The 25,540-nt window shown below is 39.8% G+C and overlaps 1 protein-coding gene across 3 annotated transcripts in view; it reads right to left on the bottom strand.

The window, feature by feature from the left end:
* Nucleotides 1-25,540, bottom strand: part of ppp6r3 (protein phosphatase 6, regulatory subunit 3) — a 32,715-nt gene that overhangs the window by 2,847 nt on the left and 4,328 nt on the right. For 2 of the 3 annotated variants that reach the window (XM_053427637.1, XM_053427638.1), the window contains exons 3-23: nt 25,244-25,477; nt 19,923-20,109; nt 19,578-19,715; nt 18,701-18,766; nt 18,330-18,442; nt 18,018-18,131; nt 16,753-16,879; nt 16,243-16,395; nt 12,975-13,124; nt 12,497-12,561; nt 12,153-12,268; nt 11,872-11,957; nt 11,212-11,298; nt 10,629-10,726; nt 5,236-5,290; nt 4,624-4,754; nt 4,366-4,481; nt 3,940-4,165; nt 3,696-3,793; nt 3,135-3,330; nt 550-657 (exon numbers count right to left, since the gene is read on the bottom strand). In XM_053427637.1, the coding sequence (XP_053283612.1) occupies nt 550-657; nt 3,135-3,330; nt 3,696-3,793; nt 3,940-4,165; nt 4,366-4,481; nt 4,624-4,754; nt 5,236-5,290; nt 10,629-10,726; nt 11,212-11,298; nt 11,872-11,957; nt 12,153-12,268; nt 12,497-12,561; nt 12,975-13,124; nt 16,243-16,395; nt 16,753-16,879; nt 18,018-18,131; nt 18,330-18,442; nt 18,701-18,766; nt 19,578-19,715; nt 19,923-20,109; nt 25,244-25,470 (2,657 nt within the window). In that variant the 5' untranslated portion in view covers nt 25,471-25,477. The remainder of the gene's footprint in view (nt 1-549; nt 658-3,134; nt 3,331-3,695; nt 3,794-3,939; nt 4,166-4,365; nt 4,482-4,623; nt 4,755-5,235; nt 5,291-10,628; nt 10,727-11,211; nt 11,299-11,871; nt 11,958-12,152; nt 12,269-12,496; nt 12,562-12,974; nt 13,125-16,242; nt 16,396-16,752; nt 16,880-18,017; nt 18,132-18,329; nt 18,443-18,700; nt 18,767-19,577; nt 19,716-19,922; nt 20,110-25,243; nt 25,478-25,540) is intronic. The other variant, XM_053427640.1, reaches the window with a different exon arrangement.

Raw genomic sequence — 25,540 nt, 5'->3', positions numbered from 1 at the left:
ACAACTAAATTTTGTACACCATACAGCCTAACTTAAGCACTTGCAACAAGTGAACATAGCACACAGAACATTTAGCAATAAGAATCTATTTTAATCGATTCAAATAAAAATTGTGATTAATCAAAAATACAGTTCGGTGTTTTTCCACAACATTTAGCTTAAAGAGAAAAATTTGGAAATATGTTGCTCTAGAGATATATGTACAACTATTACAGATTTTGTTGTGTAAATACTGCAGATTAATGTTCAACATACAGCCAAATATACTTTTCATCGTTAAATTGACTTCTGATATTGTAAACCTGACTTCTCTGCTGGACACTTAGTTCTTTTTTTTTTTTATGACAAACACCTATGGAGTGGTATGTTCCACTAGAAAAGTTGACTTTATTAATTATGATAATTTTTGTTTAACAAAGATATACAAAAAAGTTACTTTTGAATTATGCACTATCAAGACAACAATGTAAGCATTTTGTAATAGAGAGATTTATATAGTTGTTAATTTTTTTGTTTTTCTTTAGGTAAGTTGTCTGTGTTGTGTCTGACCCTGTTTTGGGACAGCAGGCAGCGGCAGAGGTGTTAATGCCTGTTCTTTCCAAATCCACACACTCCACTACTGAGTATTTCTCTGAAGAAGCACTCTTCTCTTCATCACTGGAACAAACACGTACATACACAAACAAAGAGATATACATTAATACAATAAGAAGTAGTTTATACTAACCCCTTACTTTCCCATAGAAAGACACAAAAAAAACAGTGAGACGTGAACTGTGATGCATGCTGAACTGACTGATAGAGTACACAGTAAAACAAAGGATGGAGGTGTTGAAATGGATTAACTGGAGCAGTATGCAGGAAAAACATCAAATGTACAGCAAATGGAGAAAGTCAACTGTTTTGGTTGTTGAGCTACATCACTCTTTCTACTGTGTAGTTACAGAGCCAGCAAACAGCAGGTGGCCATACGAACGGGTTTGGACACTGATTAGACCAAAATTGATTGTGCAAGCCGTCCGTCTTGCTTTGTCTCAGAGAACCACCAATGATCTTGATGAGGCCTCAATCAAAGCATAACACTCATGAACACCGAAATACAATCCAACATTTGTGATGATAATTAACAATCACTCAGCATTTGTCACTTCTGGAAACAAGCTGTCATGCTACAAGACAAATATGTGCCCAATTACAAATCTCTGGTTAGGGTTACACACGTGGAACAACATCTGTTTTTCACACAATGCAACAACATTCATACTGGTAGTGTCGTGCCTGATTAGAAGTTTTTTTATTGTGTAGTAACAACAATAATATCCATCCTTAATGCTTACAACAAGGAATAAAATCAGTCTAAATCCAACTTAAGTTGTTTGGTAGATATTAAGGATTCCCACTGCATTGGCACATACTTAAGGTCTTAAGTAACATCAAATGCAGTAGAGTAATTAACATGTTTGAGGTTATTGAGGTACGGTGTCTCCATTATAGTTTGCATAGAAGATACAATTTAAAAAAAAATTACTAGGTAAACTGAAATTATTTATATCAGAAAAAATAAACCTGTTACAGTAGGCTGTTTCGCCAGCCAACTCAACATGGTTTTCAGAACATGGTCGCCCTAGAAGGATTCTGTTAGTAAGCTAAATGCAGCTTGAGTGGCCGAAAAAGGACCAAAACACAGAAAAATATGCATTTAAAAAAAAATGTGAGTACAAGTTGGGAGTGCCGTAATGATAAGAATTCTTTATAAATGGTCTTTGAACACACGCATCATTGCGGACTGGTGGACTAACGCGTAAATGTATCATTAAAATCAGCAGTGCCTGATGTGACCGTTTTTCACATAAGGGATTTTTAAGCAGTTACACCTTTAATTTAGCATTTTCATTTTTTTCTATTCTCTTAAAAAGGGTAGCATGGCTAAGGGCTAGAGCCAAAAAAGGCAGATGTGGGAGACACTTATCATAGAAATTAAATAAACATAATAGTTCTAGCCGTTTGAGACCATTAAAAATGCTATTGTCAAGAGGCTGACGTGAATCCAGAAATGGACGACAACTTTTGTAGAAAAACATGCAGAATGGAGATAATGAAATAAACAAACAAGGAGCGGAAACAAAAGATCAAAACTGGGAAAGAATAGTTGGTGGTTGACGTGACAAGACTACATCACGGCTGCAGGCTGATCTCTGATTGGCTGTACATACCGATAAGATTTCAACACTCTGAAGAAGACCACACCCACAACGCACAGCAAGAGAGAGAGGGGAAGCTCAGGTTGTAAGTGTCGCTCAGTTCATCAGACAGTTATTTACACAGACAGACAGACAATATATTGCAGCATCAACAAGAGGATGACCACCTTCAACAGCTGCTGATTTAGGATAAGCAAGTACTTTAATATGAAGACACTGTTGAAACTCGATAAAGAAACAATTAGTCCTTGGTGGACAGAAAGGTGGCTGTGACAAATTTGTAGTTTGATAATTTGTGAAAGATGGACAAGATGTGGATTGTCTCTCAGTCTCTACTATTTTCTCTCCTTTCAGCCCAACTTGGCCCTATGCTGCAACGAGCAGCTGAAGCAGCACACCTACGGTATACTTCTGACCTATAAATTGGTTTTACCCATCTGTGTGGTATTTTTGTGCTCAGCTAATAGAACATGCTGCACAAATGCTAGGATAGGAGCAAATGGCTCTGTTTAAATGAGGCAGAACAAAGAGAACTGATGGTATTTTGTGCTAATTGGTTCTTAGATCATGTGCTGGCCATAGACATCTTAAAACCACATTTCAATTTAACACTCTACAACCAATACATGTTTTTAATAGGCCTTGTGCCAGTCTCCAATCTTGGTGTTATATTTAACACTGCCACTACAGGAATCGTGACAAAGTATAGTATCAGGGCACTCTCAGAAAACAGATGTGACAACACTAATGAGACACACCATAACATGTAGTCATTCTATAGAAGATACCGTAATGTAATTGCTTTTCAATATAACCCTCTTGGGTTTTTAGAATGACAGGACCACATCCATAGCATGGAATCTGCTAGTAATGACATCGAGTCATCAAGTACAGCTATGTAGTATTTGTCTCGTGTGGATGAGTTTGGCGAACCTCTTGAAGACGGCGGTCTCAGTCTTGGCGTCAACAGTGAGGCTGACTGTTTCTTTCATGGAGCCATTGATGACCGTCTCTGTAATGCTGCGCTGCTCACAACAGGTGGTTTCGTCCTCTGCTTTAGATTTCCCACAATCCTTAGGTGAGGTGGGGGAGGGAGAAGCCACACTGGTTCCCAACCAGCCATCACTTTCTGAGGGTTGTTAAGAGTGGCGAGAAAGAGGTCATAAGTGCCAATGGTCAAGATTATTTTAGCTGTTTCAACACTTATCAACTCAAGCTACCTAGATAGAAGGCATAATCACTCAGTTATTTTTGGTTAATTTAGATTCTGATACTAAATGATAAGCCAAGAGAAATTACACTAATTAGCATGTATCAAATGTTCTTTCAAAATGTGTGTTTACAATTGGGTCAGAGCCAAGACTTATTTCATTTATAGATGTCGGAATGTGGGAGGGCACCCTCTTTTGTGTGTGTGTGTGTGTTACAGGATCATAACTGTGTACACAAGTCACTATAGCTGTCAATATGGACATGTATTTGAAGACATCTCACCTTCAGGCTGAATGGGGGCATTGACCCCAAGAGGGTCCATTGTCTCTATGCTGGTTTCCATAGCAACAGGAGAGTTGCATCTTAGTGGGTCTTTTGGGCTGAAAAAAAAACGCAATTTCTCTTTTTATCTTAGAATTGTTATTTCAGATTGACTGAAGCCAAAAGCCATAAATGCTCTGCTGTTACTGCAGCACTGCTGGCAGACTAACAGAAAGCTATATTAGAGTCTGTCAGGATGCCCTACCTAACAGGTGTAAAGTTGGAGAAATCTGCCCAGCCAGTTTCAGAATTGGAGGTGGGAGTAGAAGAGGTGCTCCATGCTTCCCCAGAAAGAACTTCAGTCATTGTGGTGGAGGAAGAGGAAGAGGACAAAGGACAGGAGTCAGCAGGGTCACTGGGACTGGAGGCTGGAGCTGTGGATGTACCCGTGTCCATGGGGATGTCATCAAAGTTGGCTGTCCACACTGGCCCTAATTTTTTTTTTTTAAATACATACAATTTGTCATTAGAGGCAGGGTCTTGACAAAAATATCGAATGTACACCAGCACTGAAACATTTCTATTGCTGTTAAAATAAATAAATAATAATTACAGAACACTAACTATCAGCGCTAAATACAAATCCAAAGTTTGAAAACAAATCCAGTCTAAGTCAGCAAAGTAAACCAACCTGTGTCAACTTCCATTCTGTCATCAGTGATGGGATTGGATGCTTCAAATGGATCTCTCTTTCCATCTTCCTCCTCTGAATCTGTGCTCTCTTCACTGTCTGTGCTACCTGAGCTCCTGAGATGGACACAACAGATAAACGGCTATTTTTCTTTCTTTCTGAGAGGGCTTAAAGTTTAAAGTCACAACATGCATGTATTCAGCACAACACAAGGACGCGCGTGTCTGCGCGCCTGTGTGTGTGTTCATGTCAGCTGACCTGGGGCGTCTCTGTGCCTCTGGTGCAAAGGTGACATCTTTTTCATCCCAGATATCTTCTTCATCTGAACCGGCATCTTCAAACTGCTGTATTTTCTCTTTACAGCGAGCCTCAAACAAAGCTATGTTTGCCTGTGGTTACACAAATGCACATGCAGGGGTAGCTAATAAAACACTGTCTTATGTACTTTACTTGCACAGAAAACTAGGGTTGGATCCTACAAAACAAGAGACCATGAGCTGTGAAGCAGACATTAACAGGTTAACCTCTAGTATCCTAGCATAACAGTTTCACAGCAGGCCTCAATCAGAGCCATCTCAATGGATATTAATTTAAGCCAATTCATGCTTTACTGCATTTCATCATGCGTTTGTTCCTTGTGGTTCAAATGCACATATTCAAAATTAATCCTCATTCTACAAATCCACCAAAAATAATTTGAATTTCTTATATCTCTTTGTGGAATCTGCTTTTAAATGAATGTTAACAATGATATCAGGAAATACAATACATGCCATATTAATAATCAACATATTTAATTTCTTCCACTTAAATTTCTCCTCTAAATCACTGATTTAATATGATTTCAAGATGAATAGACCAAGTACTTACACTTTCATTTGTATTCAGTGAAAAATTGATGTCTGATATTCTATCAAAGGGAATACTGCAATGTTAAAGAGAACAAAGTTTAGTTTAGTTAGGGTCATTAGGCATCCACATACATGGCTACACAACAAGCAGACAGGCTATAATACTTCATGTTCCATACTGCGGCAAAGACTTTAATGTATTTTGTCCTTTGCCAGGTTCAAGGTCACAAAGATAATGCTGAAGAAGCAGACTTGTTTTTGTACATGCATTTTTTGCGTTGTTAACAATAAAAAAGGCACATAAATCCCACAGGGGCTCTAGCAGGGGATAAAAAGCACTTATACACGTGGGCCAAGATGGCCATTTTCAATCTTGCTTAGTTTCCCAAGGTCAGGTAACATAAATAAAAGCTCAAAGTTTAGCCAAACTAAGCATTAATTCTTGAAACAGAGGAATATTGTTAGACCAGCTCTCTCAAAGGTAAAAGTGACATGTTCCAACCAAACTTATAAATATCAAACCATTATTTTCATTATTGATTTATCTGCAGATTATTACCCATTTAATTTAAACAATGTAAATGAGGGAATGCACTTGGTGGCCAAACCTTTACAGCACTTGTCACATGATCTCATGTTTACCCTCATCAAATGCTGCTAAAAACTTTAATCTTGATGATGTTTTCCTACACGTGGCATCTATTGCACTTCTGTCCGTCCTGGGAGAGGGATCCCTCACATGTGGCTCTCTCTGACGTTTCTACATATTTTTACCCTGTAAAAGGGTTTTTTAAGTAGTTTTTCCTTACTCTTGCTGAGGGTTAAGGACAGAGGATGTCACACCCTGTTAAAGCCCTATGAGACGAATTGTAATTTGTGAACATGGGCTATACAAATAAAATTTGATTGATTGATTGATGTTATACTAACACTAAAAACTAAACCATAGGTAGTTTATAGTATGGATTAGACGCCATGAAGGTGAGATAATCCATAGTAACTAAACTATGACCGGGTTTAAACTTTTGTAAAATGATTACCTCTGTTAAGGAGGTTATGTTTTTAATTAACAATTGTTTGATGTTATTTAGCAGGATTATGCAAACACTACAGTAGGGGTGTTACAGAACACATTTATATCAAATGTTTTTGGAATGGTGCTTTGGACTCGGCACGTACCTGTAACCACTGCATGTGCAGACTTTTTTCTGTGTGCAGAACTCAATTTGGAAACAAACCTGACCCTGAATATCATTGTATATATTACATCATATTTATCCATTCTTCAATTGTCGTAGTTTTTTTTTTATAACAGACTAAGTAATCGATACCCATAATAATTTTTTATTTATTTACTTTACTTTATGCACTTGATTAGTAAGTCAGACATTAAGTGTCTATTGAGAAAACTAGTGTTTAATATAAAAAAGACAACAAGATACCCAATTCTTATTTTTACGGTACCGAAAACCAACTGAACCATGAATACCAACGTAGGAACCGAACTGTGATTTTTGGGTACCGTTACACTAGGGCTGCTCGATTAATCTAAATTTAATCGTGATTACGATTATGGGGTCAAACGATCTACAAACTACTATAATCGAGTTGAAACGATTTTTTTCGAAAGAGACGTCTCTTTCGGAAAAAATGCCAAAAAATCGAATTGGGTATCTTGTTGTCTTTTTTATATTAAACACTAGCATGCGCATTTCAGTCCTTTCCCTAAAGCATTCAGCGGCCCAGCTGACTGGCTCTCACTCTCAAGTAGGGGTGCAACGATTAGTCGACGTTGTCGACAAAATTCAATGACAAAAGTAGTCGACGACGGATATACTCGTCGATGAGTCGTTGGTTACGTCATAGCGCATGTTGTTCGTGCCGTGCCGATGAACTAAACGTTGTTTTATCGGAGGTGCTGATGGAAACCGCTGAGGAGTGAGCCATCTCGCTTCCTTCCTATCTCTGAAAGTCGCGCATGTGCAGTAGTGACAACACATTGGCCAATGGCGGCGTGCGCTGCAACAGCATCGCGCAACAGGAAGTCCATAGTTCGGGAGAACTTCACCCTCAACATGGCCCGAAAAAAACTACCTGCATTATGTGTACGGCGGACCCGCTGTACACTGGTCCGCTCGTCGGAACGCTTATAGCCGGGCCGGACGAGCGGACCGGACCCGCTTAATGCTGGTCCGCTCGTCGGACCCCCATACAGCCGGGCCGGACGAGCGGGATGGCGGACACGTGCATTTGAGGAGGAGGAGGTTTGACATCGTAACATAAACGATGCAGACTCGCCTTGGTAAAATAGCCTGTTAGCTAGCTTGCTACATAAAGGTATATACCTGTGCGTAGGATTCTAGAATCCATTAAAAAAATATGGTTTAAACTTTTTTTTTACGAGTTTAAAAGCGTAATGTTATCCTAGTGCCTGACAAACGTCTTTTTTTAATTACAATTATTCAGTCCAAAGAAGACTGTAGTTTCGTTTGTTGATGCTACTTTCTCGGTCCTTTTTGTTAACAAGAAAATTGGATTTTTGAAATTTAATATATTTTTAGTATCAGCACTTTTCCTATTCTTGGTTCACAGAAAAAGGGAAACTTAAATTAGATTTTTTTTGTTGCTATTATCACTTTGCCTGTCCTTGGTTTTAAATGGACAAAAACTATATTTTTCTTTTCTTTTGTGTCAACAGTACACTAATGTGCAGCAAAGTTTATTAAAATACTTTTTTTTGCATGAAGTATCGATCTTAATTGTCTTTATTTTCAGTCATCACATGCGTCTAACAACCTCAAGCTAAATTTAAAAGCTGTTGGCTAAATAAGAGCAATTGAGAATTTGTGTCATTCATAATCCGATTAATCGTTTCAATAATCGATGACTAATCGACTATTAGAATAGTCGTTAGTTGCAGCCCTACTCTCAAGCAGCAGTAAAGTGAAGGAGGCGAGTTGTGTGTCTGGTGATCGGCGGTGAAAAAAACAGCGCGAGTGGAAAAGTAGGGAGGGCAGCTGCACACCATGTAGCGGCTGCGCCGCGCACCACTATTCTCAAGCGTGCTCCTGCCTGGCTGTTCAGACCGGTCAGACCGGACCCGCATTTCTCCGCGCCAGTGAGTCGGTCATAGAGTGTTAGGGTCGCCATCATTAAGGGTTTGAATAACCGGGCGACGATATCCTTGTTTCACTGAGGAATAAGACACGCAGCCGTCATCGGTGTTCACCGGAACCGGAAGTGATTAAAAAAATAAAGCATAGACTTCAAAATAAGGGCACATATTAATAATCGTTTAAATAATCATGGTTTTGATATTGTCCAAAATAATCGTGATTATGATTTTTTTCCATAATCGAGCAGCCCTACGTTACACCCTACTGGATGATCTAAAGTGAAACTTTTTTTTACAATGTGGTACGGGTCAGGGAAGAACCCATTATATTTTGGTGTGGTTCCTGATCAGGGGATGGAACCTGGAATTTCTATTTCACTTTAACTCACTTAAGCTTGAGGGATAGGGTAGAATCTTGATGAAGAAAAATCAGGCAAGTTTGGTGGATTGATATAAAGAGTGTATAATGAGTGAATGTAATTTGGTGCAGATACAAATGCATATCTAGGATGTATTTATTTAAATAGGGTTTCATAAGGGGACTGTTGGGCCTTAGCTGAGGTATAAACTCCCTGAGTGCCCTTCTGGTTTGGACTGTTTGGAAATGTTTTTCATCACGTTTTCATATCAGAGATGTTTAGGAAAGATGTTTGACAAATTCCCTTGGCAAAAGCAGAGACTCGACTGTAAAGGTCAGTTACTTGTTGGCCTTATGATGAACAGCAGTCACACTTAACTGAACTAATTTAGAAACTATCTTCTGCTTCTAAATTGTTATGCTGAGTTACACCAAACACACCTGAGGCTCTTTCGTCAAATTAATATTGAGCCTGTCATCTGACTACGGTAAAAATATTGCTTTTGTTGCTGTCAGGAAGACAGCTCTAGTCTTTCCACAGTGGATGTGGCAGTAATTAAGTACCAAACAACACATCAATAACTTAAGACCAAGCCAGGTGTACAATTAAAACCTGAACCCTACATAAACCACACCATCCTGTTACCATCTGCCAGTGGGCTTACCAACCAATAATTCCTTTAACCTCTTATTAGTCCCCACTACTGAAAAGCATCAAACGGAAAATATCCTAAATTATTCATCCATCTAATCCCATGTTACTTTCCTACTTGTGCATTCATGAGATTTAGAAATTATCTGGACTGGATAAAAGCCAAGTCGTCAACAAGGACTAGTCAGAAACTTTCCAGGCATCTTGACGGCAAAGACGGACAACAGACAGACTTAACTAGAATAGGAGCGTTATAAAAAAGGTACACAAACACAGCAGTTCTGTGAATCATTCAAATCAATTTTACAAAGACATATTTTTCAGCAAATATTTCTTTATAATTTGATCATTGTGGTTATCACTCATGATGAATTTACCTCTATCAAAACTGGCATGAAATATTTCCATCTAAAACAAATGTTGGCACGCGTTAAATCTGCCACTTTTACAAAGCATAGCCACATTAATCTCTCATTGAGAATGGAATAATTAATGCTCTTATTCCATGATATATTTGAACCATAACTATATGAGCACTTGCTTGCACAGAATAGGACTCCCATGCTTATTTTTTATAAATAAATGCATCTATTCATCTCATCTTTTGAATCTACTTTGATTCAAAATTCAAAGTTACAAATATTAATGCCAAGATTAGAGGAATATATTTTAAATATTCATTTAGCTTATTCCACCCAGACCAATTTTTTGATAAAGGTACACCCAAATTCAAATATGTCAAAAAAGTAAATGCTCTGCTTAACTCTACAAGCATTTTGTTTAAAATGAAGCACACATTTTGAATAATTGATCAACTGTAAGATATATCCAACAACCCACAACTTTTGCACAAGATTAACACCAAAACCAGCTTGACCTACAAAAAGGTACATAGGGGCAGCACACAACATAAAAAAGTTGGATAATTCACAATAGTAGTCATACAAATAAAATAAAGTTTATCTTTTAAAATTTGTTTTAATGTCTCAAAATGGTTTAGGTTTGGCAATGACCATTTTATGCATCACTGTATTGGAATTTGTTATGCTCCAAGGTTAAAATATTAAATGTAACAGACAAATATATGCTGCATGACATCTACAGGCCATTCAGATGTTTGGCATGGCATAACATTGAGACAGAGAATGAAGAACTTACAATTTTTAGAGTAAGAATAAATGAAAAAAATCTGCCAACCAGCTTTTTGATGTTGGAAGTGCCCTGCCCCTTCAGTGTTACACAGTAATACATAGACACGATGTCTAGTCATGCAGGATGAGTACTCACTCCACCACATCGTCCTGATCAGCAAACTCTTCATCATTGAAGCCGAACTGCTCAATAAAATTGGACGTCATTTGTTGCATCTGATAATCAGAAAAGGCCTGGCAAAACCCAAGACCAACGATAATGATATAGTCTTGGCTCTACACAAAGCTGGTCATTACTTGCAATACAAATACATAGCAAATATAAATAAATATGTATATATTTATATACAACATGTAGGTTATACAGGTTAAGTGCAGAGAAAGGCACAAACATGCATTTACAGTCAGATGCCAAACACTATATATTAATTGACAGAAATAATAAAACAAATCCATTATGTTTACAGGGACTAAAACGTTTCAAAATAGCATCAGTAGTTAAGTAAATTATTTCAAAACAGGGTATGGATGTATCTGTAGCTTGTAGTTGTGCATGACTCATAGTCACAAATTACCCGGGGAAAAACTATTGAAATCTTGAATATATCCAAAAGGTAATTTCTTCATGCTATTGCTCTTAAGGGCTGCCAGCGATCTGTGTGGCTATGGGCCTGCTTTGCGTGTACATATGCATTTGTGCATGTGTGTTTTGGTCTTACTTGTTGTAGAGAGGAGTCCTGGTGAAAGCCACTGTCTTTAAAGTCCACCTCGTCATCACTGGAAGAATGTATGTGGTGTGTGTTTACCTAAAGAAAAGTTAATTTAAGAAAAAAGGTAGGAGCCTTTAAAAAGGGCCTTAAAGAAAGCAGTATCCTCTTCTTAAATGTGAATTCCAAAGCAGTCTATTGAAGTGGACACACACACACACACACACACACACACACACACACACACACACACACACACACACACACACACACACACACACACACACACACACACACACACACACACACACACACACACACACACACACACACACACACACACACACACACACACACACACACACACACACACACACACACACACACACACACACACAGCCTTTGCTCATTGTCTTTTCTAGGTCTTGCCGACACACACATGCATATATATATATATATATATATATATATAGCCAATTGACGATTGTTGGGTAGACGGTGCCTGGTTAGAAAAAAAAAATTGAGCATATTACCCCACCCTAATTCAACATGCTTAACTAGGGTCAAGTCAACACAATCATAAAAACTGTCTTAAATACCTGCACTGCACACCCAACGTGTATGGCTAAACTAAAGCTTGACATCAGCCTTGATGATGCCCTAGTTACTCACCAGGTCGACAGTGTTTCTCTTGTTTGTGTCAGCCAGCTGCCCAGAAATAAAGGCCTCCCATTTCTCTCTGTCCTCTACTGGGAGCTCTGTGTTAGACACACACAGAGGTCATACTCCATGTAAGATACCACTAGTTATATTGTTACATAGGCTACGATTGAGTTAAGGGATGCCATGAGAGGATGTTCACTCAGTTACTCCCAAAATAAATTGAAATGTTATATTATATAAAGTCAATTTTTCAAGACAGATGAAGATAACAGGTATGAGCCAGTCATTACCTGAGATGAGCTGTTGTATCTGCGGTCCATTAGGGCCTTTGTCACAGTTATGAACTATAGAGTTGGCTATTCTAGTCAGGTGACCCATGTAGCCTTGTCGCCGACCACCTTCCGTCCTAAAATACATCAGTACAATTTTAGCATCACTCTGTTAACTTCTCCACAACCAGTAGTGTTCTTTTGACATTTTGTTACACTTTTAACATTTACATCTTGATAGTAAAGGAGCACATCACTTTTGGTTTTGTGGTCTGTTCTTTTACAGACAACCATAACTAAATTAAACACAGCAAAAGTCTGACATAGCTACTTATATTGTCTTTGCAGCAGAGCAGAATACTTACTGTTCTTTCTCATTGGAGCCCCAGGCATCTAGGATTCTCTGAATAAACTGGCACTTTTGAAACAGCTGGTGAAGAAAAATATAAGCAAGTTAATTTAGTGTAAACATCAATAAGCCTTCACTAGTTGTGAATAGTGAAGGTGGTGTCCATGGACCTTGCAATACAATATTCAGTCCAAACTTTGAAATAAACCAATAATGCTCAACATGAACCAGATGCCTAGAAAAACGTGCTGCAGTAATTTCTTATTTAAGAATCGCTGTCTTTGCCACTGTGTTTTATCTTTACGTTACAGTATGTACAACTCACTTCTTCATTGGCTTGTTTGACATGGAATAACCACATAACCAATATTGTTGTTTAGTCTGAAATTTCAGCAGAAAAAAAAAAAACCAAAAACTTTAATTTACTTACACGAAGATTTGCTTAAATCCCACATGATAAAATATTATGATGGTGGTCTCTACTATTTTCTTACATGTTTGATGAGGATGCTCTCCCTTGCATGTTCCTGCTCTGTATCTGGCTGGATGTCACTGGGGGCGGGGGGCATAGCGAGAATCATAGCTGTACAGATTTCAACCTGAATGTGGAGGAAGTTGTTCCAGATGTATTTGAAATACATGTCCTGAGGAGCAAAACAAAGAATTATGAAGACAGACATATTAGTACGTGGTATGGATAGTATAATGCTAAGAGTGGTTTTAACACTGTACTGAGGAAAAATCGAAAGGAATCCTGCAGGGACAAACTAACATTGTGTGGACCCACAGAGATAATCTTGATAATATCCTGTTGTGTGATGCCATTATTTTAAATCTTATAGTGCGATAAGAAAACATTGTTAGGAAAAGTACATAAAGTACAAAAATAAAATTAATTCTTATTATTACTATATTTTAGACTGTTATACTGGAATAAGGTTGTGAAATAAATCTGAACAGCGTTAGGGTGACAAATAAAATCAAATATCCATATAGTACGTTTTCTGGCAGTTGGTGAAAGGAGAACTCAGGCAGGAGCTGATGTTTTATGCAAAAGGTTTTGATGTTAACTTGATGCATCAAGGAGACCAGAAGGTGAAAAACTATACAAACGCTAACAGAGTAATATGAGGAATTGTCACCCCCAAGTCTGAAGATTTCTCCCACAGCATCCCCATATATCTTTCTCTAATCAGAATCAGAAAGTATTTATTGCCAAGTAGGTTTAAACCTACCTGGAATTTTCTTTGGTATATAGGTGCATACAATGATACAAACATAAAACATAAAAACACAATAAGTACTTCACATAAGAAAAAAAATAAAGTTAAAAATAAAATAATAACTATATATAAAACAAGACAAAAATGTATACAAGATATAAAATGTTAAATAAAAAGTAAAATGCAAAATAGGAGAGAAATGTGGATGTGCAATATGCAATGTACTGTTATGTGTGTTAATGTAACACAGACTTGAGGCGTGGGGGCGGGATAAGAGCCCAAGTCAGGTGGGGGTCCCGGGCCTTGTTGATAAGGCCAACAAGCCAAAAGAAGCTGGTTTGGTGGTGGGAGGTTTTGGTCCTGATCAACCGCAGCCTCCTGCCGGAGGGAAGCACCTCAAAGAGTTTGTTACCCGGGTGGGAAGGATCGGCCACAATCTTACCTGCACGCCTCAGGGTCCTAGAAGCAAACAGGTCCTGTAGAGATGGCAGATTGCAGCCAATCACCTTCTCAGCAGAACAGATGATTCGCTGCAGCCTGCCTTTTTCCTTTGCAGTGGCAGCAGAGTACCAGATGGTGATGGAGGAGGTGAGGATGGACTCAATGATGCAGGTGTAGAAGTGCACCATCATTGTCTTTGGCAGGTTGAACTTCAGCTGCCGCAGGAAGTACATCCTCTGTTGACCTTTTTTGGTGAGGGAGCTGATGTTCAGCTCCCACTTGAGGTCCTGGGAGATGATGGTCCCCAGGAAGCAGAAGGACTCCGCAGTGACGACTGGAGAGTCTCTCAGGGTGATGGGGGTGGGTTGGGCTGGGTTCCTTCTTAAGTCCATCTCCACTGTTTTCAGAGCATTGAGCTCCAGGTTGTTCTGATCACACCAGGTCACCAGATGGTCAATCTCCCACCTGTAGGCGGACTCATCCCCACCAGAGATGAGCCCAATGAGGGTGGTGTCATCCGCGAACTTAAGGAGTTTGACGAGTAGAGGGGAAAGAACACAGCCTTAAGGAGAACCGGTGCTTATGGTCCTGGAATCGGACACATGCTTTCACAGCCTCACGTGTTGCCTCCTGTCAGACAGGAAGTCTGTGATCCACCTGCAGGTGGAGTCTGGCACACTCAGCTGGAGAGCTTGTCCTGTAGCAGATTCGGAATGATGGGGTTAAAGGCAGAGTTGAAGTCCACAAACAGGATCCTGGCGTAGGTTCCTGAGGAGTCCAGGTGCTGGAGGATGAAGTGAAGGGCCATGTTTACTGCATCGTCAACAGACCTGTTGGCTCTGTAGGCAAACTGCAGGGGGGCCTTAAGCCCTCTCCAGACAGAGGCAGAGTCATTGGCTGCGAACTGGTGTTGGAGTTTCTCAGAGTACAGACGTTTAGCTTCTCTCACCTCCTTGCTAAACCTGTATTTCGACTCTATGAACCTGACTCTGACTCCATTCCTGAACGCCTCTTCCTTCTCCAACCTTAACTTTTTGAGTTTGGCTGTGAACCAGGGCTTGTCATTATTGTAAAACACCCTGGTGCGTAATGGAACACAGCTGTCCTCACAGAAGCTGATACAAGAAGTCACAGCCTCTGTGTACTCATCCAGACTGTTTGTAGCAGTCCTGAACAACTCCCAATCTGTACAGTCCAAGCACGCCTGAAGATCCTCCACAGCTTCACTGGTCCACTGCTTTGAAGTCCTCACAACAGGTTTGCAGAGTTTTAATTTCTGCCTGTAAGCAGGAATCAATTGGACCATGACATGGTCCTAGAGTCCCAGTGCAGCCCAGGGTACGGCGTGATAAGCACTACTTACTGTGACGTAACAGTGATCCAGAATGTTCTCCTCTCTGGTCGGGCATTTAATAAATTGTTTGTATTTGGGGAGTTCACGGGTGAGATTTCCTTGAGAATAACTAAGGAGTCCGTTCCACACACAGTATCTGGTCGGCGAGCATGCGTTAAGCCTCTTGCACGTAAGCCTGCGGTGAGATGTAAACACCGACCAGAATGAATGAAACAAACTCACAGGGGGAGAAGAAAGGGTTTGCAGTTGATAAAAAATATTCCAGATCAGGAGAACAGTGTTGTTGAATCACTGTCACATCGTTGCACCAGCCACAGTTAGTGTAGAAGCAGATTCCTCCACCTTTCGTCTAGTTTTTCACCCATTTCAACAGCACATCCATGAAGGGGTAGAATCGCTGCCACTCTGTTGCATGGAGGTGTTTGCATCCTATTGGATAGTTAAGCCCAAAGTATCCATTCCTAGATCACATTGTGTCCTTAAGTCTTGTCACTGGTGAAATACGCAAAGAATCAAAGTTGTTGAGAGTTGAATTGTTTTTCTCTGTCTGGCGCATTGGTGTTAGATATGAAAGTCCCTCAACGTAGACACTACAAAGTACTGGTGGTAGGTCCTTTATCTACAACCTGACCTTGGGTACTGCTCAGAGAGAGAAGGGAGTATGTGTGGAATTGGACAGGCACTATTCTATAGAGTGAGGAACATAATGTGTGAGGATGATCAAAATTACTCCACAGTACTTACTAGTATAACTCCCAGTGTGTTGAGGTTAATGAGTTCTGTGTTGATGCTGTGTGTGTTGCTCTGCAGCAGACTGGCCACCAGTCTGACAACATGGAGTCTGGTGTTGCCCACTGGAGGATCCAGCACCCCCCACGTTGTTTTCATCACATTCTTCTGTTAGAGGAGAACACACACAGCTCACTATATAAACTACGGACAGGGATATAAACACATAATAATTACTAAATAAAAAACGTTTAATATCGGGTTGGAGGCCATTTACCACTGGATCATTTGTCGTCTTTGTATAATTTCTAGTAAACATTTACCACTTTTCTTACTATAAATTCAATTTCAGGAACTACATTGTTAACCAATTTTGGATAAACGTACTACAAGACTAGACAAAGCTGACAATGGATAGGACATAAATTATTTAATACTCACATGAAGAATGTAACCTTAGTACAGCAGTCTACAACATTTTGTTATTGTAAAACTGCATACACCTCATATGTTTAAGCAGCTTACCTTTGGGGGTTCCAGTAGCAGCTGGTGAAAGTCTTTGAGACGGGGTCTCACAGCCTCCAGGATGCTGTGATTGACTGAAAATGACGGATGGGACATCCCTGGGGGGCAATCCATATGACCCTCAAACCTGCAACATTAAACGCACACAAGTAGTATGAACATTTGTAGTAATTGTTGGGGTGCAGGTGGTTAGACTCATTTCACAATTATTTATTAGCATGATGAACTCAGCATTTACTTATAGCTATTGTTCAGCTAATTTGTTGTTTTGCATTTTGTTTGAATTAACTGTGACAAAGAATTGCCATTAAATCATCAGTAGTCTCAATTGTGTTTACTTCCAAGTAAATTGTTTAATGTTTGATCTAGATTAATTGTTGGGCTTGTTTATAACCTGTTTGCTTACAGCGGACATCTATTGCACTTCTGTCCATCTTGGAAGAGGGATCACTGGTACATTGTGGTAGTGTTTCCTTACTCTTGCTCAGTAAAAACAGAGAATGTTGCACATTGTGAAGCCCTATTAGGCAAATTGTGATTTGTGAATATAGGCTATAAAAATCCAATTTGATTTATAAATTATCAGGGTGCTGCTTTCAGTCAGGGTTGTAGTGATGTTGCCATGTTCACATAACAGAAATAACTGGAGTGTAGTCCAAAATGTGATGCTAAATGTGTTAAGCTATAAAATCTGACTTCAATAACTAGTCTTTTAACAAAAAGCCCATTTGTCTCTCAATCTAAGGCATTTTTATATCATACTAGGTGTTTTGTTCTCATTTGACATTATTCTTCAACCAGAATTACCACACTGCTGCTATATGCCACCGCCGACCAGTCTAGTATACGTGCACATTTTTATATTTCGCCGATTCATATAAGGTCAGTGTAACATTTACCTTTGACCACTCAAATCTAAATCACTTAATTTTTGACTCCATGTGACAGCTGATCAAAAGTTCGGGAAATTCCCTTAAGATGTTGGCCAAAAACATATTTTTTTTAGGCTACCGTGACCTTGACCCCCAAAATTGAACACGTGTGCCAAATAGGAAATAATTCCCTCGATATGTTATTGAGACATTTGGGCAATCCTGATGAATTGACCTTTTACCACCAAAATGTTATCAGTCATCTTTGAGACAAAGTGAGTGTTTGAACCAAATTTGAAGACATTCCATGAGTTGATTTTAAGATATCACGTTCAAGATGCATAACAATCTCAAAATCTCAAAATAAAATATCTAGAGTGGCACAAGACGTACGCTGGTCTCCTGGTTTCAAACAGTGTAAGGAGGATCTGGATAACACTGACGATTGCAGATTCATTCTTCTCCTTGTCAAAGATATTAGACAACAACTGCTCCACCGTCTCCTGTCTGAGGAGAACAACCAAGATGAAGGGAAAGACTGAGTCACTTGACAGTAGAGCAGAATGTGTTTCAAGAGCATACAGGGGTCAACATACAGCAAAAACAAAACACCTTAGAGGGTTCAAAAGGTCAGGTCATGGGTCAAAAACACCAGAGAAATTAACCGTTTTTAGATTAGAGTTCTTTTGGTTAAATGGCACATACTTTTCAAGTGTGGCCAGAAGTGGGTCAGGCTCTGAGCAACCCTGAACCTGGAACATCTGATCTCTGCTCAGTCTGATGATCTCACACAGTGACTGGGAGGCATTGGAGTGTCTCTGGGCAAAGATGAACAAAACAGAGAAGGCAAACAATAAACTAAGGTCTAAAATCTGACTCATTATTTGATGCTTTATTTGAAGTCCTTATATTTATAAACAGATGTAAAACAAGCATGATGGTTTATCTTGGTGAATAATTGGTATTTGATTTTCTTTTTTTTGTAATTGAGTAAACTGATCTTTTAGAAATATTTTCTTTTCAAGCTTAAATAAAACAGGACAGTAATATCCTGGGGGCCAATTGACAAAACTTACATCCTCATCTTGAGAAGGCTGCACCATGTCCACTAATCTCTGGATCACCTTCTCCTCATTTAGCCACTATAAAACAACAAGCAGAGATGGCCCAGATAGCACAAAATATTCAGAGGGAAACAAATAAGTTCTTCCATTCAAAGGGAAGATACATTTTCACCAATTCATATAATCACCTTCAGCGTAGCACTTGGGAAAATCCCATATACAGCATAACATTTCATTTCAACAATGAATACAAAGTAAGTAAATGTTTCAATGGGGCGGGGTCAGACACGGAAGTGAGGACCCGAATAAAGATGTTAATATTAGTACACAGTATTTCTCACGCACATTATTAAGCGAACTCGACGCCGAAACCATCGGTGCAGGGCGCGAGGCGAATCGCAGACCATGTGAACCGGACAAAGGTTTAACAGGGGGGTGAATAGGGGGCGCCTGGCTGTCCTTGGCACTGCGCAGCGCTTAGGAAATGAAATGGTAAATTTGAAAATGTATCGTTTAGATTAATCGACTAATCGGTAAAATAGTCAGCAGATTAATCGATAGAAAAATGTTCATTAGTGGCAGCCCTAGACTAAACGCCTAGATATGACCATTGTGGGTACTATATTAACGCTCCATGCTGTAAATGCTCAGTGTATTCCTCATAAAAAAAAACAATTTAGTTTGAAAATCAAGGCTAGACCTGTCCGGCTGGTTCAAGTAAAATTAACACTGATGATAAATAGCTTTACTAATACCAGATCACAACAAGCAACATTTATTTTGTTAATATGTTCTTGTTAGATGTGATGGTCTAATTTATTACTTGGTAAATGAAACCATTGTAGAAATAATTTTAGCACTAATGAGAAAGTATTGTCCTGCTACCCACGTTGAGAACATCCTGTCGGAGCTGTTGTGGTTCAATGCAGGTGAGCATTCTAAGTAGCAGGTCCATGATGGCTGATGTCCCGATGTGTTTGATCATCAGATCAACAAAATCTTCCTGCTTTCGTAGAAAATCGACGATCTATAAACACAAACCAACCATACACACCTTACAATCATTACATAGGATAAACACAAAATGCTTTTTTTAACAAGTCGAATATATTCTGCTTGAGTGAAAAGTACTTCAAGAAAACATTCAGAGCATGGACCCTGTTGATTATTAATCAAATATGATGACAACTTGCTTCACATTGTAACCCACAACACCCCCTTTTGACCAACTTACCTGTTCAGGCTTACGTCCGATAAGAATGGAGAGGACCTTGGAGAAGAAGCTTGCGAGGAGCGGGTTGAGAGGTGGCTCATTTTGGAGGAAGCCGTAAAGTTTCATCAGCAGTTTTTCATCTTCTCCAAGTCTGTCATTTATCTGGCCAACATCTGACGTAAGCAGCTCACATGATATGTTAGGATACCTGGAAAAAAAAGAAGCTGCTCCTTAGTTGTTTTTCCAATACCATGGTTATAATTATAATAAATGCTGGATAATACCAAGATTATTATTATGGAGAAAGTGATGATTGGTTGTGACTCCTAATGTCACATTTTGAGTCAAGAGATGTTTGATGTAGAATGCACTGTTCTTCAAACTTTAATCTGAAATGTATTATTCTTATTCAAAAGTTATTATTTTTAGGGTGGGGAAAAGAACTGTTTTTCTACACACTATTGCCAGAGCAAACTGTGTCTCGAACTCGAACTGTAATTTATTGTAAATGTACATACATGTGTATCTATTGGCAAATTACTTATATATATATAAATATTAGAGATGAGCCGGATACTCGGCTGAAACGAGTATCCGGTACGGATAAAGCACTTTTGCCGAGCACGAGTATTATCAGTGCTTCTGAGTAAATATCTGTGCTCTGACTGAATGAAAATCCTCACACAGCGTCACAGCGCTCCTCCCCTTCACACACCGCTCTGCTCACTCACAGAACAGCTCTCTGTCTCTCAGTCACTCAGGTTCGCGGGTCTTTTCTGTTAATCGCGGGTCTTTTCTGTTAATCGCGGGTCTTTTCTGTTAATCTCTCTCTCTCTCTCTCCCTCCCTTCCTCCCTCCCTCCCTCCCTCCCTCCGAGAATCATACAACTCAAGTTACTTCTCCACTTCAATTATTAATTTAATGTCATCCATGTGGAAGAACTTCTCCGCTGTTAGCTCCGGTAAATGTCGGGTGTCGAGGGTAAATTACGTATTCTCCACTCAAGCCTACGTGGAGAATACGTAGCCCCCCCCCTCTCTCTCTTTTTTATCTTTATGACTGCTTGTGTGGCTGTAGTGGATGGGCAGAGGGGGACATTTAATAATGTGGTTGGTAAAAGTGGTAAAATTAAAACTCCAAGACAACAGAAGGGGAATTCAAAGTATGGGATGCATATTTGATCATTTATATCATATAAAATATGTCAACTATGTCGTTTAAAATCATTTTTCAGTGTGTTTCCTGTTGCGATACACTCGCGTCAAGCGGAAAAAATGGCGCAGCGCTTCAGCGTCCGGTGTGACCGGCACAAAGGTTTAACATGGGAGTGGATGGGAGCCAGAGGCTTGGCGCTGCGCTTACGCCACGCTTCGGCGTCGCTTCCGCGTCCGGTGTGAACCCGGCGTAATTCACTGAGCCTTTTGATTGTTCTTATCAATGCTTTATGTTTCCTGACAACCAAGACTGTGAAATCAGACCGACACATAAATACCATGTTGCCGAGAGTCATTTGCCGAGCTAAATTTGATTTGAGATTTGATATATTGAAAATAAAAATTTGTGATAACGTGGAAAGCTATATTGAGGTACTACTACAAAGCATCTGTTACGGTTTTAATATCTATGCATATAACTCAAAATTAGGGATGCACCGATTTATCGGCCGATATTCGCCTCGTTTACTGATATCGGCTTATCGGTAATAAACTTGACTTTCACCGATATCATTGGCCGATGTTCATATTTGTTGTAAAACCGCTGGGCACGTGCCGCAGTTGGGGGAGCAGTCGCTCCGTCGCCCTCCTCTCCGCGGCTCAGTGTGCGGCACCGGGAGGTCCTAATCCGGTGGCGCCTAATGGCGTCGCTTGTGCGGGGGCTTTCCTTCTCTTGGACCCCGGGGCGGTGTCCATCGCCGGCGCGGAAGGCGGGCCGTTGGAGGGGACCGGGTACGGCGGTCGGCGGCGGCGACTCTGGACGCGTGTCGGGCCCTTCTCGCGGATGACCTCAGCTACGGCGACCGCTGGGGGAACCCTCCGGCTGGCGCCTAGCAGCTGACTGAGAACTGGTGCGGACCAGGGGAATCCGACCGTTTAATTAAAAAAAGCATCGCGAAGGGCCACGGTGGGTGTTGACGCGATGTGATTTCTGCCCGACACTACAAACAGGTAAAACTGAGGAGGGCTTGTTAAGTTATCTTGACTCACGCAGTGTAACTTGGCGTAAAAAGTATGAGCGTAGCGTCTGTTTAAGTACTTTATTTTCATGTGCATCGGCTCTATTCATCCGTCTCATGCACAGGTAACAAGGGAACTGACAACATACGTCATACACACAGAAGCCGTAACACCTCTAATAAACGGGCAATACTGCTACCGTAAAACAATGAGAAGAGCGTTCTCTATAATGATACTTTAACAGGGCTGTTTTAGACAAGGATTAGAAATAATCCTTGTGGTATTTTGACCAAAATATGTTAGTCCTTTCATTAAAATCCCAAGGAACCATTTCAACTTGTGGAAAAATGGTCACTATATGTCTCTGTTAAATAAAGTTTAGTTAAATCAAAGATTGTTTCATAAATCTGATTCAATTTGTGTCATTAAAAGATAAGAGTGATGAAGGGCTGAACATTTTTTAAATAGTGCTTTTTAAATAATGATTTAATTATTTTTCTGGCACAAAAGGGTGAATGAATAACAACAAAAAGAAAATAAACAAATATCGGTATCGGCTATCGGCCAGATTGTTATTTTAAATATCGGTATCGGTATCGGCCAAGAATTTCCTTATCAGTGCATCCCTACTCAAAATATCAGCAGAACATCTCCAAACATTATAAATACTGCTGCTGGGGAACAGGTGTACTGTTCAGTTTCAGAAAGATTTCTGTAATGGAAACACGACTGCACCAGAGCTGCACTGGAGGCAGGAATCACAACCTAAATTTTAGTCTCTGCCCATCACCCATGCATCAATCAATTAGCCGCATCGTTTGAAAGCCGCAGTTTCAAAGCATGTGAAAAAAAACGGCTTATATGCCGGAATTTAGAGTAAGTCATATTATGATAAAACATCATTAACATTAATCTGAAATGTATTATTCTTATTCAAGTTATTATTTTTAGGGTGGGGAAAAGAACTGTTTTTCTACACACTATTGCCAGAGCAAACTGTGTCTCGAACTCGATAAAACACAAGGACTCATATTATTGTTTACTTGGCTTTCAAAAATATACAGGGTTCATACACATTTTGACCAATGGATTTCCATGACTTTTCAATAACTTTAAACCAAATTTCCATGACCGAACATTTTTTGAAATCTCGGTGTATACGCGAAAAAGTGACAAAATGTAGCATTCAAACTAACAATGAGAATTACAAGGCATACAGTATACCTCAAATGACACAAACCCAAGTATGCCTGCTTATATTTTGAGCGTATTTCTTTGAAACCATATGAATTATTTAAAACTCTGCGTAAATGAACTAGGGATGGGCATTCGATTAAATTGTCTTAATCGATTGTCGGGAAAATTAACGATTGATTTTCGATTAATCATTAATATTTTTATATTGAAATTCGCTATTTATAGGCTATATTAAAATGCAGTGAAAATAGAAGAAACAGTGTGTTTCCTCATTGAGATCTTTATTACAAGATGAACAACTCTTGTGGCAGTTAAACGGGATCAGTTCAATGGTTACACTTGAAAATATGCGCTGCTGTACTCTTAAGCAGCAGCTAGCTGCTGAGAGCTAGCTGGATTTGACGGTTGTGACCTCTCAGTCCGGTTGTTGTCATGCCCCCACTCCCGGAACCCCTCACCCAGACCCGGGTCTGTCCGGGTTCCCCGACTGACGGTCCGTGTGCGGATATGAAGCCGAGCGAGCAGCGGAGGCTAGCTTCTGGCTGCTTCCTCCAGCTGCTAACATCCTCGCTGTGCTGCGTTCAGGGCAACCTCCTGCCACATAGCGAACATGCAATAGTTTTCGTCGATGAAAAAATAATGTCAGACGAAATTCTTAATGATCAATTCATCGATCGTTGATTAATTATGCCAATCCCTAAAATGAACGACATGAAAATATAAATATAACAAATTTCCATGACTTTTCCAAAGCTTTTGGGAGATTATTTTTTTCCATGACTTTTCCAGGCCTGGAAAAACACATTTTTAAATTCCATGACTTTTCCAGGTTTTCCATGACCGTACGAACCCTGACTATATCAGTGAAATTTGCTTTATTTCTATGGCTCTTTAGATATTTTATTTCCTTTCATGAGATATACAATGTCTTTTATGTTCTTCGAGTTTGGCAAAAACAAGCAGGCATGTGCAAGAGATGCTTTCTTCCTTTTTGGCTCCACATTAATTCGTTGAACCGCTTGTTAAAAAAAATGCTTTAATGTCATAAGATATATATTCTTCTCATCTAATATAACCATCTATTGACAGTCATTTTCAAGAAAATTGTTTTATGCACTGCAGGGATTCACAAAAAATCTATAAATAAAGTGTGTGTGTTAATGCGGTCAACACTCGGTTTTACCCCGTTTGTGACCCTGTATTAGGGGTGTCCCGATACCAAAAATTCTGTAGTCGGTGCCAATACCAGTAAAATAACACGATTGTCGATGCCAATTTCGATACCAATGTAAAAAAAAAAGGATTTTCTAAGATTCCATGTACTTGAACTTGAAACATGAACTTCTTTATTAAAATATTTTAAAAATAGAAAAATGTCATAACACATACAAAACATGTGCAATAATCAGTTTTCATATGTTGAACGCGAGTGAAAGTCACGTTCACGTTCATTTTTTAAATCATCATCGTATCAGCACATCATAAAATACCTGGAGCGGGGGAACGTGTGTGCGTGCGCGCGCTCCCAGATAGCGGACACACACACAGGGCCCCGGGGCTCTGCCCCCCGCCCCTCTCACATGCTCAGAGACTCACACAGTGAAATCAGAGCTCGTTCAGTGTAAACAGTGAAAACACTGAGTTTCTCTGGTCTCAGCTGCTTAGAGATCAGCGCCGCAGCTCCAGAAGAGGCGCAGCACCGATGCTAACAGCTGGCATCGGCGTTCACGGTGCTTACAGTGCTTCAAAAAAATGGGCATCGTCAGTGTTTTGTTATTTTAGCATCTAAAGGTATCGTAAGTATCGGTTCTCATGACATCTCTAGCCTGTATAACCATTCACTGCTAAAATAACCATTATAATAGAAATAACGGCAACAGATTGAGACAGAAAGGTGTCTACAGATGCATCAAATTTCTTGAAAGCAACCCAAAAAAATTATTCCCTTCCCTTTATAAAATGTTCTCTTACTTGTATTTAACCTTCTCTTCAACTTCAGTGTTGGGTTCCTGTGTGATGTAGGTGACCAGGTCCTCCATGCACTGTGGTCTCAGCAGGAAGTCCACCAATTTGTGGTTCTGGGCCTTGCACTCCTGCAGGACGTCATCCTCATCCATCACCTCTGTCAGCGTCACATCCTCCTTCTCTAGCAGTGTGTCAATGTGGGATGTGGTGTGGAGGTCAAACTTCCAAAACATCTTGGCTCTAAAAAGATCACATTGGCAGTAAAATTTAGTGCAATTATTGCCGACAAAATGTGTCACTACG

This window comes from Pleuronectes platessa, chromosome 7, assembly GCF_947347685.1.
Source record: "Pleuronectes platessa chromosome 7, fPlePla1.1, whole genome shotgun sequence".
Classification (NCBI taxonomy): Eukaryota; Metazoa; Chordata; class Actinopteri; order Pleuronectiformes; family Pleuronectidae; genus Pleuronectes; species Pleuronectes platessa.
Note: the sequence above shows the minus strand (reverse complement) of the source record. Positions and strands in the feature narration are given on the sequence as shown.